This window comes from Myotis lucifugus, unplaced genomic scaffold (assembly GCF_000147115.1).
Source record: "Myotis lucifugus unplaced genomic scaffold, Myoluc2.0 scaffold_59, whole genome shotgun sequence".
Taxonomy (NCBI): Eukaryota; Metazoa; Chordata; class Mammalia; order Chiroptera; family Vespertilionidae; genus Myotis; species Myotis lucifugus.
The window spans coordinates 1,170,678-1,186,236 of record NW_005871107.1 but is presented as its reverse complement, the minus strand read 5'-3'; the positions used below and the strand labels follow the sequence as shown (position 1 = coordinate 1,186,236).

Here is a 15,559-nt window from a genome sequence, read left to right as displayed (position 1 = left end):
AGTATTTTAGAACAACAGGGAAAAGCTATACTTGACTTACTTTATTTAATTTGAAAATTATGGAACTGTTTCATTCTTTGTGAGGAAGAAAATACCTCTGAAATGCTCAAATGATGGTAATCTCCTTACCCTACCTCCCAATGTATTTTTACAATTAAATATGTATTCCAGGCCCTGGCTGGTGTGGCTCAGTTTGTTGGGCATTGTCCCTTGCACCAAAAGGCTGTCTGCTCTATTCTCTGTTATGGCACATGCCCGGGTTGCAGGCTTGATCCCCAGTAGGGGGACATATATATGTGGGGGGAAAAAGAATTCTGGTGATATGATATAGAATGCAGCTCTAATAATTCTCATAGCCATTACTTTCAGCAGAATATGCCTATATTTAACTAATATATGTGCCTTTTTTTTACCAACCAGGATATCGATATAATTTATGAATGATTTCATAATTCCAAAAAGCTTTTATTTTTTTCTTTCTCTCAATAGCTGATTAAAACAAACAAAACCCTCTGCTTTCTCCAAGTGAAATGCAAATAAAACTCCCAAATGAAGAGTAGGCTGAAGGAAAACTACCTGATCTGGGAATTTTGCCAAACCTTTACTTTAATGAACTTTATGCAGAGATACAGGAAGGACATTATGCTGGAAATGTAGAAATAGACTCAGCATTCTTGGCAGGAATACATGGTAGCCTACAGCACAAAAAGAGTTAATCTGAATTGCAAACTAGAGTTATATTAAATATGCTTTGTTTGCCATTCAACAAACTTTGTTTTAATGGCCAAGGCAATACTGAAATTGGGTGAGTACTTAAACTTTATTATGGAAGTAAACGAGGCTGCTCTAGAAATCTTCTATTACAGGAAAAATATGCTGTGAGGACTTAATGAATTTCTGACTTTCTTATACAGAACAATTCTTTACCTGCCTGATATTTTCAGGTAATGGTTCCACAGGATTAAATACGGCCTTCCCCCTTCTAGTAGCAACACCCCAAACAAACTTAAAGTATGTCTTCTTTGCATGTTATAGTTAATGTGCTTTCATTATGCTTAATGTACTTTTAATAGTCTCCTATGGCGAGATGGTGATATTAAATGTGGGAGTAAAATATCCATGATACAACCTTGAATTTGCTACAGCGCCTTTTATCTGAGGGCTCAATGCACTTCCCACACATTCTCATTCAGGATCTCCTTGAGGTGTATTATGAGCATTTTATAGGTGAGGACACTGGGGTGTAGACTAAGGGAATCGAGGTCATTTACAGAGCCCGCACTCAATACAACCTAGAAGCTTCCCCAAGCATGAGGGAGTGCTCTCTCCCTCCTGGCTGCACTGACTTCTTTGGGCCAAAAATTGATTGCATCTTCACTAGTCTTTTCCTTCATGGGATTTCTCCCTTACCTGGACACCATCAGAGGCAGGGATGTAACTTGCCCTTTTAAATGTGTCTGTCACATTTCTGAGGATTTCCACAGACATCAGAAGATCCCCTGCATAGAAATTTTTCCTCTGAGTTAGATCCAACAGTGTCTTGGTCACTTGGGACATCCCGTCACCTGCCAGCATTCGCTGCCCCTTAGCCAGGTGTTCTTTAATCTGGATGGTCAAAAAAAAAGAATAAATATCAGAATCTTCATTACTATTTCTCTGCGGATCTTCATCCAACAAATAAACTTCAATTGGAGACTCAACTTTAACATAGCTTTGCAACACTTGGGGGGATTTCAAAACTGCACATTGTGTGTGTCCCACATTCGATGAATATTCAGCATGCAGAAACTAATGAGAGTATATACCTTACACTTGGGCAGGCTTGACAGACTTGCTTTTATCTTGTTCTCAGAGCACACAATTCAACACATTGGAGAAAGTGTGTATTAGCTTAGGTTTTTAACTGAAGTAGAAATAAAAAATGACTTTTGCATGTGGTAAACAGGGAGACAGTTTAGTAAGGTGTGGTCGAAAAATTTAGAGACAGGAAATTATAAATACTTCAAGATTTCCAGTTTTATTAACATGCCAAGCTTAATTTTTGCCTTACCTCTTAAAATAAACATATCTTTCTATAGTAGCAAAATTAAGTTGTCACAAAGACATTTTAGCTTTAGAACATATCTATAACTTTAGAGATCTACTATGACATGACTGAAAGCTAGATTATTTTATCTTTATTTTATTTTTTTATTTTTTTGAATATATTTTATTGATTTTTTTACAGAGGGAAAGGGAGAGGGAGAGGGATAAAGAATTAGAAACATCAATGAGAGAGAAACATCGATCAGCTGCCTCCTGCACACTCCCCACTGAGGATGTGCCCGCAACCAAGGTACATGCCCTTGACTGGAATCGAACCTGGGACCCCTCAGTCCACAGGCCAACGCTCTATCCACTGAGCCAAACCGTTCAGGGCTTAGCTTTATTTTAAAAAGAAATAAACTCTAACAACAAAAATAAGACAATAACAACAAAAACAAACAAACAGCAAAAAAATACCCCAAAACTCTCAGCTAGGTCTTTAGCAGCAAAACAAATTATTAAGATGCAAGGCTTAGCCCAGCTGGTGTGGCTCCGTGGTTGAGCATGGATTTATGAACCAGGAGGTAAAGGTTTCAATTTCTAGTCAGGGCACATGCCTGAGTTCCAGGCTCTATCCCCAGTGGAGGGCAAGCAGGAGGCAGCCAATCAATGATTACCTCTCATCATTGATGTTTCTATCTCTCTCTCCCTCTCCCTACCTCTTGGAAATCAATAAAAAATATATTTTAAAAAAAGATGCAAGGCTTAAATTAGTCTGATGGTCAGAGAAATATGCTGTCAATTTTCATATTTGCTTATCTCATAGTTCAAGGGAAGAAAAACATCTTATAGCGTGAAAGAATGGTAATGCTAGAGAGGGTAAAGTGATAGCAAGGATCCACCATACTTTTATTTGTTTACTAAAAGGTTAATGCTTTTAATCTCATTGCTAAATTTGTGATAATGTATCAAAAGTTCATGAAATAATCAAGAACTAACACACCAGAGAAATGCTTAACTAGAAAGGGTAACCTGTAATAATTGTAATGATCAATTTCCCATTAAGATTCATGCCAACAAGTCCTGTAAATCATGACAATCAATCTGAACTAATCCCCAAAGTTAGAAGTTTTCAAAAACATGTATTTTTTAAAAAAATCTTACCACTTCAGATATTTTACTTTTCTTTAGTCTCTAAAACTCTGTCTAAAAATATTTTGGTAAAATAAAAATCTTTAGACATACTCTATTTCCATTATTATGCTAAAAGACAACCTATTTATGTAGTTTATTTCTTTCCATTTTGTTCTCTTATTTATCTCCTGTCTCTCCTCAATGGCAGCCAACCATTGATTAAAGCCCAAAGGATTGGTATGATCAATGATCAGCCCTTGACTATCTCTTCTTTAATTTATTGATAAATATTTGCAACTTGCTGTTCAGGTCATGTGTTTCATAAGTTCATGTGTTTGCACTGGCAATCCTGCCCCCTCTCTTATATCAACTCATGTTTATGCACCACTCAGATTTAGTATTGGCTCTTCTAAATATTTAAACAGAGTTAACTCCCTTCTCAGCACTATCCTCTTATACATCACTGTATCACACTGAATTGTAATCATTTTTTCATATGTCTTTCTGCCCCAGTAGTCCTTCTGAACCTTTGAGTAGGTTCCATGACAGAATATAGCACCATAAAATCTGTTAGAGTTAATTAAAGTTTTACGTCTTAACTATACCTTTGTGATATAATGCAATGGATGGTCTTTGAAGCCAGCAGTGCCCAGGTTTTTATTTAAACTTTGCAACTTATCATTCTTACAATTGAATCCATAGGAGACTCAGATAGCATGTCTCCTCTGAGATTTGAAAACTATGCCTATCTCGTTAAAATATTTAAATATCATTTTCTTAATTTAAATGAAATCACACAAGCCTAAGATAATTAGCACAAGCTACTGCATAGCAGGAAAGCTTCTTGGCTCACCATGCTCTGTGTGCCCTACATGATCCAGTTCCTGGGGACACCTTTCCCCTCATTCACTGTGCTCTCGTCACTCTGGTCATTTTTTTAAAATATATTTTTTTATTGATTTCAGAGAGGAAGGGAGAGGGAGAGAGAGATAGAAACATCAATAATGAGAGAGAATCATTGTTGGCTGCCTCCTTCCCAAAACCCAGGAAATGTGCCCTTGACAGGAATCAAACCCGAGACCCTTCAGTCCACAGGCTGACGCTCTATCCACTGAGCCAAACCTGCTAAGGCACTCTGGTTTTTTTGATCTTCCTTAAGCACATGCCTGTCTCAGAGCCTTTGCACTGGCTTTTCCTTTTGCCTGGACCAGTTTTCCCATAGAGACCCATGTTTTTTTATCACTTCCTCCGAGAGTCCTTACCTGACTTCCTATCAAATATGATACCATGGCCATTCATCTTACCCTCCCTCATTGTGCTGAATTTTTCCTGCCATTGTGCCATCTATTTCTTCATTTATTTTTTTACATACCCTCCCCCCATGCCATCCTATATAATAAAGCGGTAATATGCAAATTGACCACCACACCATCACACAAGATGGCCACCCGCATGTGGGGATAAGATGGTCTCCACAAGATGGCTGGCAGGGGAGGGCAGTTGTGGGTGATCAGGCCAGCAAAGGAGGACAGTTAGGGGCAACCAGGCCAGCAAAGGGGGGGGGCAGTTGAGGGGACTAAGCCTGCAGGGGAGGGCAGTTAAGGGTGACCAGGCCTGCAGGGGAGGGCAGTTAGGGGTGACCAGGCTGGCAGGGGAAGGCAGTTATGGGTGACTAGGATGCAGGGAAGGGAGGGCTGTTGGGGGGGGCCAGGAGGGGAGGGCAGTTGGGGGCAACTGAGCCAGCAGGGGAGTAGTTAGGCATTGACCAGGCTGGCAGGGGAGTGGTTAGGGGGTGATCAGGCTGGCAGGCAGAAGCGGTTAGGGGCAATCAGGCAGGCAGGCAGGTGAGTGGTTAGGAGCCAGCAGTCCCGGATTGTGAGAGGGATGTCCGACTGCTGGTTTATGTCCAATCCCAAACAGCGGTTGGACATCCCTCGAGGGGTCCCAGATTGGAGAAGGTACAGACTGGGCTGAGCGACACCCCCCCAGTGCACGATTTTGTGCACCAGGCCTCTAGTTAGAATATAAGCCTTGTGAAGAAAGAGACTTTATCTGTATTGTTTACTCCTACAGTCCCAGCACCTAGAGGATATACACAATATATTGAACAAATTAATTGAATAAATCAAGCAATCATTCAAAATCCTTCTATGATCATGTTTGATTAAGTGAGGCACACTTGAAAGTTGCCTTAACTCGCTCATCAGCACAGCCCATGGAAAACACTGGTATCAAATAGTATGAGAAATGCCTGGCTTAAAGAGACAGTGCACCTTCTAGGTTTGAAACTGTCTGGTTCAGGAGGTAGAGTGCAGAAAGTTTTAAAATGAAATGAAGTTAATTGGGTCTAACCTAAAAAATGTCATCATATTCAGCTTTTAGTTTTGTGCTGACAATGCAGATCCCAGCTGTGATGCTCAAGGCACAGGGGACTTAAATGGTTCTCCATTAGGAAGAGATAGCATGACTGTTGAAATAAACAGCCTCTGACTACTTCAGCTCTGTATCTACTTTGGCAACAAGTATGCATGTCTGTGAGGGATCTAATTTGCTCAGATTTCTAATGCATCCTTTCTTTCAAACAAAAGCACCACAGTACTAGAATCTTAAGGAATAAAACATTTAGAAACATTTTCTGTTTGCAATAAAAATAGTACAGAAGATACTGGGTGGCTCAGCTAACCAGAGATAGGAAAGCAGTCTTTCACTTCTGGGTCAGCATCAAATGTGGCCCCCAGCAGTAGTAAATCAACGTCATTGCCATCTGACAGCTGCTTAGCAGGCTTATTCAGAATGAGTTGTTCTCAGTCTAGCTCTTTGCAAACAGGTGCCAAATCACAACACCAACCCTCACAAACGGCATTAATTTGCATCTTTCCTGGCATTGTTGGTGGAAAGCACCCAGAACAAATACCTTGAAATAGCTGTACACGCTAGTGTAGACTATTGGTAGCAATTATAACGTGTACCAAGAGTGTTCAGCTAAGATAGATATCCATCCAGAACATACTTAGTTGATTAAAAATCCCAGTTTCTTGATTTTCCTTACACAATACAAATGCACTATAAAAGGTTCTTTCCTTAAAACATGCCTATTTTTTCCTAGAATGAAAAATCCAGGTTTTATCTGCAGGTCTATCTTTCTCTTTTCTGGATCATGAAGAAGTAAGTAGAATTCAGACTGAGTTTGTTCAACTTACTTTTTTCTCTGTTTCAAATTGCCCTTTATTCACGTTTTACCTCTCTTCCTTTGTTCCTATCTCTATGCTATAACTCTAGGGTTATACAATTTGAACCACATCCAACCTTTCTTCTACAATCCTTCCCTTTCTCAAAAGTATGGCCCAATATTGTATATCTTATTTAAATACCAACTTTTCATGTTGCTATTCCCTTTCAACTATTGTGTTCTTTCTGATTCTCTTCAAAATAAAAATCAGAAGTATGAAATCTGATTTGAATCCAACTATTTATCTCCTAAATATTATCTCTGAAAATCTTACTAGTACATTATATTTATAGAGCAAATGGAATCTAAAATCTGGATTTAGATTGTGGTTCTACTATTTATGACATAGGACCACTGGCTAAACTATTTGCGTTTTTCCTAGCATCATTTGATTTGTCTATAAAAAGAAGCAAACATCATCACATGGTTGTTATAATGGGTTACTGCAAGATAGAGGTTAAAAGTGGACACTCAGAGACTTTCCCTTCTTCTCTTCCCATTTTTAATTTCTAATTCCTCTAAATACATTTAAGTTTTAAAACAACCATTGGAGGTGTTGCAATTACCCATATTTTGCAGATGAAAAAGTAGAGGCTTAGCATGGTGAACTGCATTCTCCAGAATTGTCTAGCCCTAAATTGTTCCATGATTTGAGCTTCAGTGGTTTGATTGTAGAATCCATGCTCTTAACTACCACCTGCTTAGCTCAGGTTTTATATACTGCATTTGTTAGAAACTGTCAAGATGCTTAAATATTTAAAAATAATTTTCAACCACATTTATTTCAAGGAGCCATTAAATCTTTTTCATATATAGAAAGAATATGAGAAGCAAGAGAATTGAAGCAACTTGCCAGGCAGTCGAGATATTGCCAATTATTTGAGTAGTGGTTATTATTTTGGAATATAATGTATAAAGGCTACTAAAGCCAATTACCAATCAATATCTATGTAAAAATTGTGTAGGTAGTTTTCCACAAGTGGACAGAAAAGTCCCCCAGGATAAATCAAGGATTCTATTTCAATTGGGTCATATTTTATAATTCTCTTAATTTAGTTACTGAAATAGCTCAGAAAGGTTTAATAATTTAAATATTTCCTTTAGAATTATAATTGCCAGTGATTATGTCTGCTCAGCTTGCAGTATTCAGTGAGCATTTTTGCTCCAAAGGACAAGCCTTAAAGTTTCTGTGTCATTCACATTTAATACTGTTGACAAGATCTCCAGTGAAAGAAGAAAACTGACATCTAAAAATAGTGCTTTTTATAGTCCTTGCTCTTTATGTGGAGAGATTCAGTGAGGGTCATGGTTTAAAGAGTAGGTGTGTTTCTGAAAAAAAACTTATTCTTTTCACTTTATGCCTCCTACTGCCAGTTACAGTTACCTCTCTTGTGTGAATCCTAAAAAAAAAAAAAGTAAATTGTAGTCACTGTGCAAATGACACAGTTTAAACTTCATATACTTATATATTATTTTCAGCATCAACTCCTACAGTCCATCTGTAAGGTATATAAAAGGCTCTCACAGCTCTTAGTGGCTTCAATTAAAAGATAATTATACAAGAAACTTCTTTTCATAAAGCAATGATCTAAATATACATCTTTTGCTTTAGTTCAAACCTCTGTCATTTTCTAAGACCAATGACACTCACTAGATGATGATATTAAATTATTTGCAGATCTATCTGGTGTCACCAGGAAAGAAAGATATCACTCTGTATGGAAAAGAAAGTGTACCCTTTGTTCTAATACAGTGGTTCCCAAACTTATTTGGCCCACCGCCCCCTTTCCAGAAAAAATATTACTCAGCGCCCCCTGGAAATTAATTTTTTTTAAATTTTAATAGCAATTAAACAGAAAGATATATGTATTAATGTTCTACCTTTTTCGTAAAATATAGTAAAGAAAGGTGTAAATTAGAAACATTGAAGTTTGAAATTATGAAACTATTTATTGAACTCAGAATAGAAAGGTAATACAAAAAAAGTTAAAACAAATGCACCTGTGGCCATCACCGCCCCCCTGGATCGCTGCAGCGCCCACCAGGGGGCGGTAGCGCCCACTTTGGGAATCACTGTTCTAATAGATAAATAGTTCTTAACTTCCCCCACATTTGATATACAGAGCTTGCGTGCATCCTGGAGCTGTCCTAGGGTTAAGAGTTCAAATATGAGGGACAATTCTGGTCAAGAGACAATGCTATAGATTTAGTCCATAATTCCCCGGGATACATTATCTGCGTTTTGCAAAAAGCTCAGGATAAATAGCATTTGGCCATAGGGCATTGGCTATCCCAGTGTTTTGCCCCAGGGCTTCCTGAAGTGAGGAGTGCAAGGTATTGCTATGAGAATAAACTGATTCATGAAGAAAAATGATGAAGAAAAAAAAACTGAGCCAGATATAGTGTGCTTATTTCCCTGGAAAGCCTAGAAATTTCCAAATTAAGAATGAGAACATAGTAAATTTACCTACCCAGTAAAATCTAGAAATAGCTTTAATTTCAGAGTTTTTGGCTAGAATTAGTCAAAAGTGCAATTCCTGAGCAAAGGACACAATTAGGTGAGATTTATTTTCCTAATATCAAATAGATCTAGAAGTTCTTATTCATATTCTGAGCCAGGGGATAGAATTGGAGCATCCTCCATGAGCTCAAGGCAGTAGATCCCAGACCAGCACCCAGACTTTCAGGAACCTTCTCAATGGGCAGTAGAGCATTCAGTAACCCAGTATTTCTCTAAGAGTTTTTCACTTCTATTTCCATTACTTGAGTTTTCTAGTTTCAGGGATATTGCATCAGTCAGAATGGGCTAAGTTATGCTGTGAGGACAAGCAATCCCAAAATCTCAGGGCCTAAAAATAATAAAAATTTATTTCTCACTCAGAGCACATACTCAACCCAGGTCATCAGGGAGGCTCTGCATACCATAGTGATTCAGGGGTTTGGGATGATGGAGGATAAAAGATTTTGCACTGGCAATGACATTCTCAGGCATGACACCACAAAGCTCACTTCCATACACAACCAATGAGCACATGTGGACAGCTAGTCACATGCCTTCAAGGGTAAAAAACCACAATCCTCCCATATGCCCAGGAGAGGAAAATGAGATACCATCTAATGATAATAATACGTCTTGTGATGGTATAGAGCTGGCTAACATTCATTTAACTTCTTTGCATCCACCAAAAGTTTACTTTTTAAAATTATTTTTTTACATATTACTTCTTTGCATTTATTTACAAAACTAGAACCCTAAATGACATCTGCCACATGCTTCTTAAACCTCAATGTGCATTTGAATAGCAAAGGGAACTTCCAAAATGAAGATTCTGACTAGGTAGGTCTGAGACAGGGTCTGAGTTTCTACATGTCTAACAAGCTCCCTGGTGCTGCTGACAATTCTGGTCTCAGAAAACATTCTGGCTCTACCAAATGCCTTTTTTTTTTGCACCTGCATCCAAGTAGCTCTACTTTTGCTAGAGAAAAAAATCACAACTAAACTGACTAGCTGTACTCTAAGTTCTTTATTTCATACTTCAGTACAATATAAATTTGGCAACCCCCCAGACCCACCTACCTCAAGCTTACCTTCCTCATTTCAGAAAATGACATCACCATCAGTGAAATATGCTCATTCAATCTTAATCAAGGATTCCATCACCTCTCACCTGGATTACTGTAGCAGGCTTCATGTGTTCCTGTCCTACCATCCCACGGTCCATTCTCCACAGAATAACCATAGACCCTCTTTTAATTAGATTGAATCACATCAGTCCTCTACTGTAAATTGTTTCCCTTTGCACTAAGAATAAAATCCAAACTCCTAGCAAAGGCTCCTAAGGCACAGAATAATTTTTTCCTTACCTAGTTTTCCAGACTCATCTCATGACAACCTATTTTTAGCTCACTACTCTGGCCACTGGATCATCTTGCCCTTCCTTAAAGACCCCAAGACTTTTCCATATGCTATTTTCTCCAAATGGAATGTACGTACTCTCATTCCCTGACAAACTCATTCTCTCCACTCTCTGCATATCTAAATCCACCTCATCTTTTGGGCCAGACTTTTAAAGGGCATTTCCTCATAGACACCTCACTATTTTTTTTTTAAATCTAAAGCAGTCCCCAAACATTATTTCCTATGTTGGCACTTTGTTAATTTCCATATATATATGAGTTTGTAATTATTTTAACTCTTTTCTTGTCTACTTTATTTTGCATTTGTTTTAAGTGTCACCTTCAAGTTGCACCCTTGTGTAATTGCACTGTACTGCACAGAGTTAAAGCTCAGTGAATATTTGTATAATAAATTAGTGGGTAGATAAAAGGATGGATGAATGATTGAACAATATTATACACTTTCCCTTATAATATTTTTTTTACTTTGGCATTTTGAAAAATATAATTCTCTGTACAAGAATATTCTATTAAATCATCCAATGAATAAGTTCCAAATCAGTGAATTTTAATGGCTAAAACTAATTCTAACACTTCTTCTATTTAGTCACAATAAATACACAACTGAGAGAAGCTTAAAATATCTCCTGGGTTTGTGTTATAATCAGTAATATGTTATATGAATTTCTTTTTTAAAACGAGGAAAAATAAGCATAACTGTTAGAAGTATTTCATTATATATCTATACCATAGACTCCCTTAAAATTCCCTAGGAAACAGTATTATATGTATCTAAAGATTTTTTCTTTTTTATAATAAAGCCAAAATTTATTGGTTTAATAGAATGAAATAATTCATGTAAGGTCAATTAAAGTATATATGTAAATTACTAAAAAATCATAATCTTCTAGAGCAGTGGTTCTCAACCTTCCTAATGCCGCGACCCTTTAATACAGTTCCTCATTATGTGGTGACCTCCAATTTCATTGTTACAAATTGAACATAATTAAAGCATAGTAATTAATCACAAAAACAATATGTAATTATATATGTTTTCCGATGGTCTTAGGCGACCCCTGTGAAAGGGTCGTTCGACCCCTAAAGTGGTCACAACCCACAGGTTGAGAACCGCTATTCTAGCAGGGGTCCTCAAACTACGGCCCGCGGGCCACATGCGGCCTGCCTAAAACATTTATCCCGCCCGCCTGGTGTTTTTGCCGCCGCCGCTGCCTGTTGCTTAGCAGCCGACTAGTTTTTTTAAAAACTATAGTACGGCCCTCCAACGGTCTGAGGGACAGTGAACTGGCCCCCTGTTTAAAAAGTTTGAGTACCCCTGTCTAGAGCATCAGAGAGCTACGAATGAAATAGAGTAATTTCCAGAAAGAGGAGATCCTTTCAGAGTTAAGCCAACAATTTCAGCTAGTTTCTTTTTTTTTGATTTTGGGAATGTTTGCTAAATCTGGACAGAAGTGAGGAGAAGGTGTAACCCAGGCAGAGGCTCATTAGAGCAGAAAGATAAACTTTTTCGGTTGGCAAAGGCTGGAGAAATATACGAGAAATGTAAGGGTCCCTAAAAATCTTGCTGGGACTTTTCTCCAAAAGACATTTGTTGAGTTTTTGAAATATGTAGGAAGCTGAGGAATTATGATGAAAACTTTTCAGCCACAGAATGCAATTTTCTCCATCCTTGTAAATAAGCATTTGACAATAAATGCCTAGTGAGAAGAGTGCAGCTTTAAGCAACCAGCTGGACTTCTCCTTAAGCTATTTGCAGCATTTGAAGTTACCAAGGCAGAAAGCTGGGGCACTGAGCTGGGAACTTTTGTAGGGCAAAGCTGAACCTTCTACAGTTTTTCAGGGTTGATGGGATGGGTACACATGGACTCTCCATCCAAAAGACAGGATGGTAAAAGGGGATTAAGTAAATGTATTTTTACTAAAACTGCAAAACAGCTTTGACTCTGACCAATTCTTGCCTGTATTGAAGTACCAGCTCCTCACTGTATTTAGACAACCAAGGAAAGGAGGAATGCTTCTTGGTGGACATGAACATTGTCTGAAGTCCCGACAATTATTTGATACGAGTGACATTCAATAAAAAATTACTAGTTGTGCCAGATGATGTAACTGACAAAACAAAAAAAATCTGGTTTACAGATTATCCAGATATTAGATTTAGGGTATTAAAATGACTATGGTTAAAATGTTAAGGAAAACAGAAGGGGGAAAAGACAAAATAGAATTTGTTTGTTTTTTATGGAGAATTTTAAGAGTTGGAAGCTTAAAAAAAAGAATGTATATTCTAGATCAAGAGTTAGTGACCTACAACCTGTGGGCCAAACCCAACCCATTGCCTGGTTTTGCATGTTTTACTGAAATACAGCCTTGGTCACTTATAGTCTATGAGTGATCTTTTGATAAAACAGCAGAGTTAAATAGTTAGGACAGACACTATATGGTGTGTAAACTCTAAAATATTTATCCTGTCCTTGACATATATGGTGAACTTTGACATATGAATTGTTTGAGACTATCAAGATTTAAACAACACCTTCCTTCCAAATATCTATATTTTTCCATTAGCTTCTTCAGGGAAGATAGCATTCAATAACTGTGAGGTATTATCATTTGTTGAACAATTAGTGAACTCATAGTTTTATTCAGGATCATATGTTAAAAAAAACTTTGAAATTGTGATGTTGAACTCAGATCCTCAAACCTCTAACTTGTGATTCTGAATAAAATTGCAAGCATTTTATGTATTTTAAAGGAAATAATGTTTTTCAACTTTTCTTTGGCACTCATGGGTTTTGCAATGATTATCTGAAAGTGAGGACTCTGACAAACTTTTGAAATTTGTCAACAAGAATACACAGGCACTCAAGTGCTATGCTTTGTGTATGATATTTAAAACAAGAGTAGCCACTTTTGTCATGGAGGGCCATGTAATTACAAATACATGTATATGGATACCAAACTAATATTGTGATTAGTGATAATAATAGCTCAGATTTTTTTGAATGTGTACTATGGTAAAAATTGGTATATGTTAAATTTGTTTTTACTGATTTCAGAGAGGAAGGGAGAGGGAGAGAGAGAGAGAGAAACATCAGTGATGAGAGAGAATCATTGATCAGCTGCCTCCTGAACACTCATACAAGAGATAGAGCCTGAAACCCCAGCATGAGTCCTGGCTGGGAATCAAACCATGACATTCTGGTTCATTGATTAACACTCAACCACTGAGCCACATCGGCTGGGCACAACTCCATTTAATTGGCCTTCTATGACCTCCCCATTGGTATTTTTTAAGAACTCTAATGCAATTATAATGTTCAGCCAAGGTTAACAAATTAACTGATCTAGCTTTCTTCTCCTAGCTTTACCGATCACTTGCTGTATTCCAGTCATACTGCACTACAGAAAGCTTGCAGAACGAGTAACTCCTGACTCTCAGGCTCACTTACTTCAACTTAATTGATGGATATTTCAAAATTAAAATCATTTGCTGCTGGACCATAGTACTGGGTTATTTGTTTCTTAATTGCTCATTTAAAACAAACTAACAAAACAAAATAAAACAATGGCCCTGGCCAGTGTGACTTGGTTGAGCCTTCAATTCCAGATCAGGGTATATGCCCAGGTTTCAGGCTCCATCCTCAGTAGGGAGCTTGCAGGAGACAGCCCTTGGATGTTTCTCTTTCCCTCTCCATTCCTCTCTCTTTAAAGTCAATAAAAACATATTTTAAAAATTACACATATTTTTGGCTCTAAGTGTTTGTCATAAACAAAACTATGGTGACTATTGTTTTCTTTCTTCTAAATAAGCTGCAGTAATAAAATGCATTGTCCTCTTTTAGGCAAGGTGCTGGGATTTGTACAATGAGGTAGTGGCCAAAAATGCATGTGATACATGAAGTGTTTTGTTGCAGTGGAGCAAAATTCCCCTGAAAGGTAGAAAAGATGAAGAGAATATAAAGCAAACCTATTATCTTTGTTTCTCTCTCTGATTCTCTCTTCCTCTTCTCCCTTGCTCCACCCTCACCCCCGGCTATCATTTACCATCTTTTATGAACCACAAGTAGAAGAAAACAGGAGAAACAAAAACCTTAAACCAGGATTCAAGCTCCTTGACATCTCTTCCCATAAAGTCAAACCTTCAATGACTAGGTAGACTATTGCTCCAACTCCTGTCTTTAAAACGTTTGTTAAACGAAAGTTTGAAAACAGAAACAGGTTTTAAGGAACAACTTAAAAGGGAACATTTATAACCAACTATTCACATTTCCATGTGAAGAAACTCTATTAGAATATTATCTTTGCTTGTTCTCAGTCCCCATCACTCACTCCACTCAGGGAAGCAGGAGTGACTTACCTGTCTGATTAATCTAGGAGAAAGCATCAGCATACCTGGTTCAAATCCTTCAGCTTTAGACAGCTGGCTACTGTCAAGGGCATACATTCTGCCAGTTCTATGTAGTCTATAATCTCTCGCACCTGTGTGTGTGTGTGTGTGTGAGTGTGTGTGTGTGCGAGTGTGTGTGTGAGTGTGTGTGTGTGTGTGTGAGAGTGTGTGCGAGTGTGAGTGTGCGCGAGTGTGTGTGCGTGTGTGCGAGTGTGTGTGTGTGTGTGTGTGTGTGTGTGTGTGTGTGTGTGTGTAAAAGAGGCAGTATGAGCCGAAACCGGTTTGGCTGCCGAAACCGGTTTGGCTCAGTGGATGGAGCGTCAGCCTGCGGACTGAAGGGTCCCAGGTTCGATTCCGGTCAAGGGCATGTACCTGGGTTGCGGGCACATCCCCAGTGGGAGATGTACAGGAGGCAGCTGATCGATGTTTCTCTCTCATCGATGTTTCTAACTCTCTATCTCTCTCCCTTCCTCTCTGTAGAAAATCAATAAAATATATTTAAAAAAAAAAGAGGCAGTATGAGAGAATAAGAGAGAGAGAAGAAGAAGGAGAAAGAGGAGAAAGAGGAGGAGGAGGAGATGAGGAGAAGGAGTAGGAGAAGGAGGAGAGGAAGGAAGAAGGAGGAGGAGGAGGAATAGAGAAGGAAAAAGAGGAGGGGATGAGGAAGAGGAGGAAGAGAAGCAGCTGCCTGTGATTGTCCAGGTGTACCAGAAACAAGGTGGGTCCGTTTATTTAATTTCAGGGAAGTCTGGCCCACTTGGCCACAGAATTCAGCCATTTTCTATAAACAGCTTTATAAGTAACAAGTGTTCTTAATTTGCTGGACTACTGTGCCTAATTCCCAACAGGTTCTGATATTATTTCTACCT

The 15,559-nt window shown here is 38.3% G+C and overlaps 1 protein-coding gene across 2 annotated transcripts in view; it reads right to left on the bottom strand.

The window, feature by feature from the left end:
* Positions 1 to 15,559, bottom strand: part of ADGRB3 (adhesion G protein-coupled receptor B3) — a 677,464-nt gene that overhangs the window by 366,846 nt on the left and 295,059 nt on the right. For both annotated transcript variants that reach the window (XM_006089322.2, XM_006089323.3), the window contains one exon: positions 1,411 to 1,605. In XM_006089322.2, the coding sequence (XP_006089384.1) occupies positions 1,411 to 1,605 (195 nt within the window). The remainder of the gene's footprint in view (positions 1 to 1,410; positions 1,606 to 15,559) is intronic.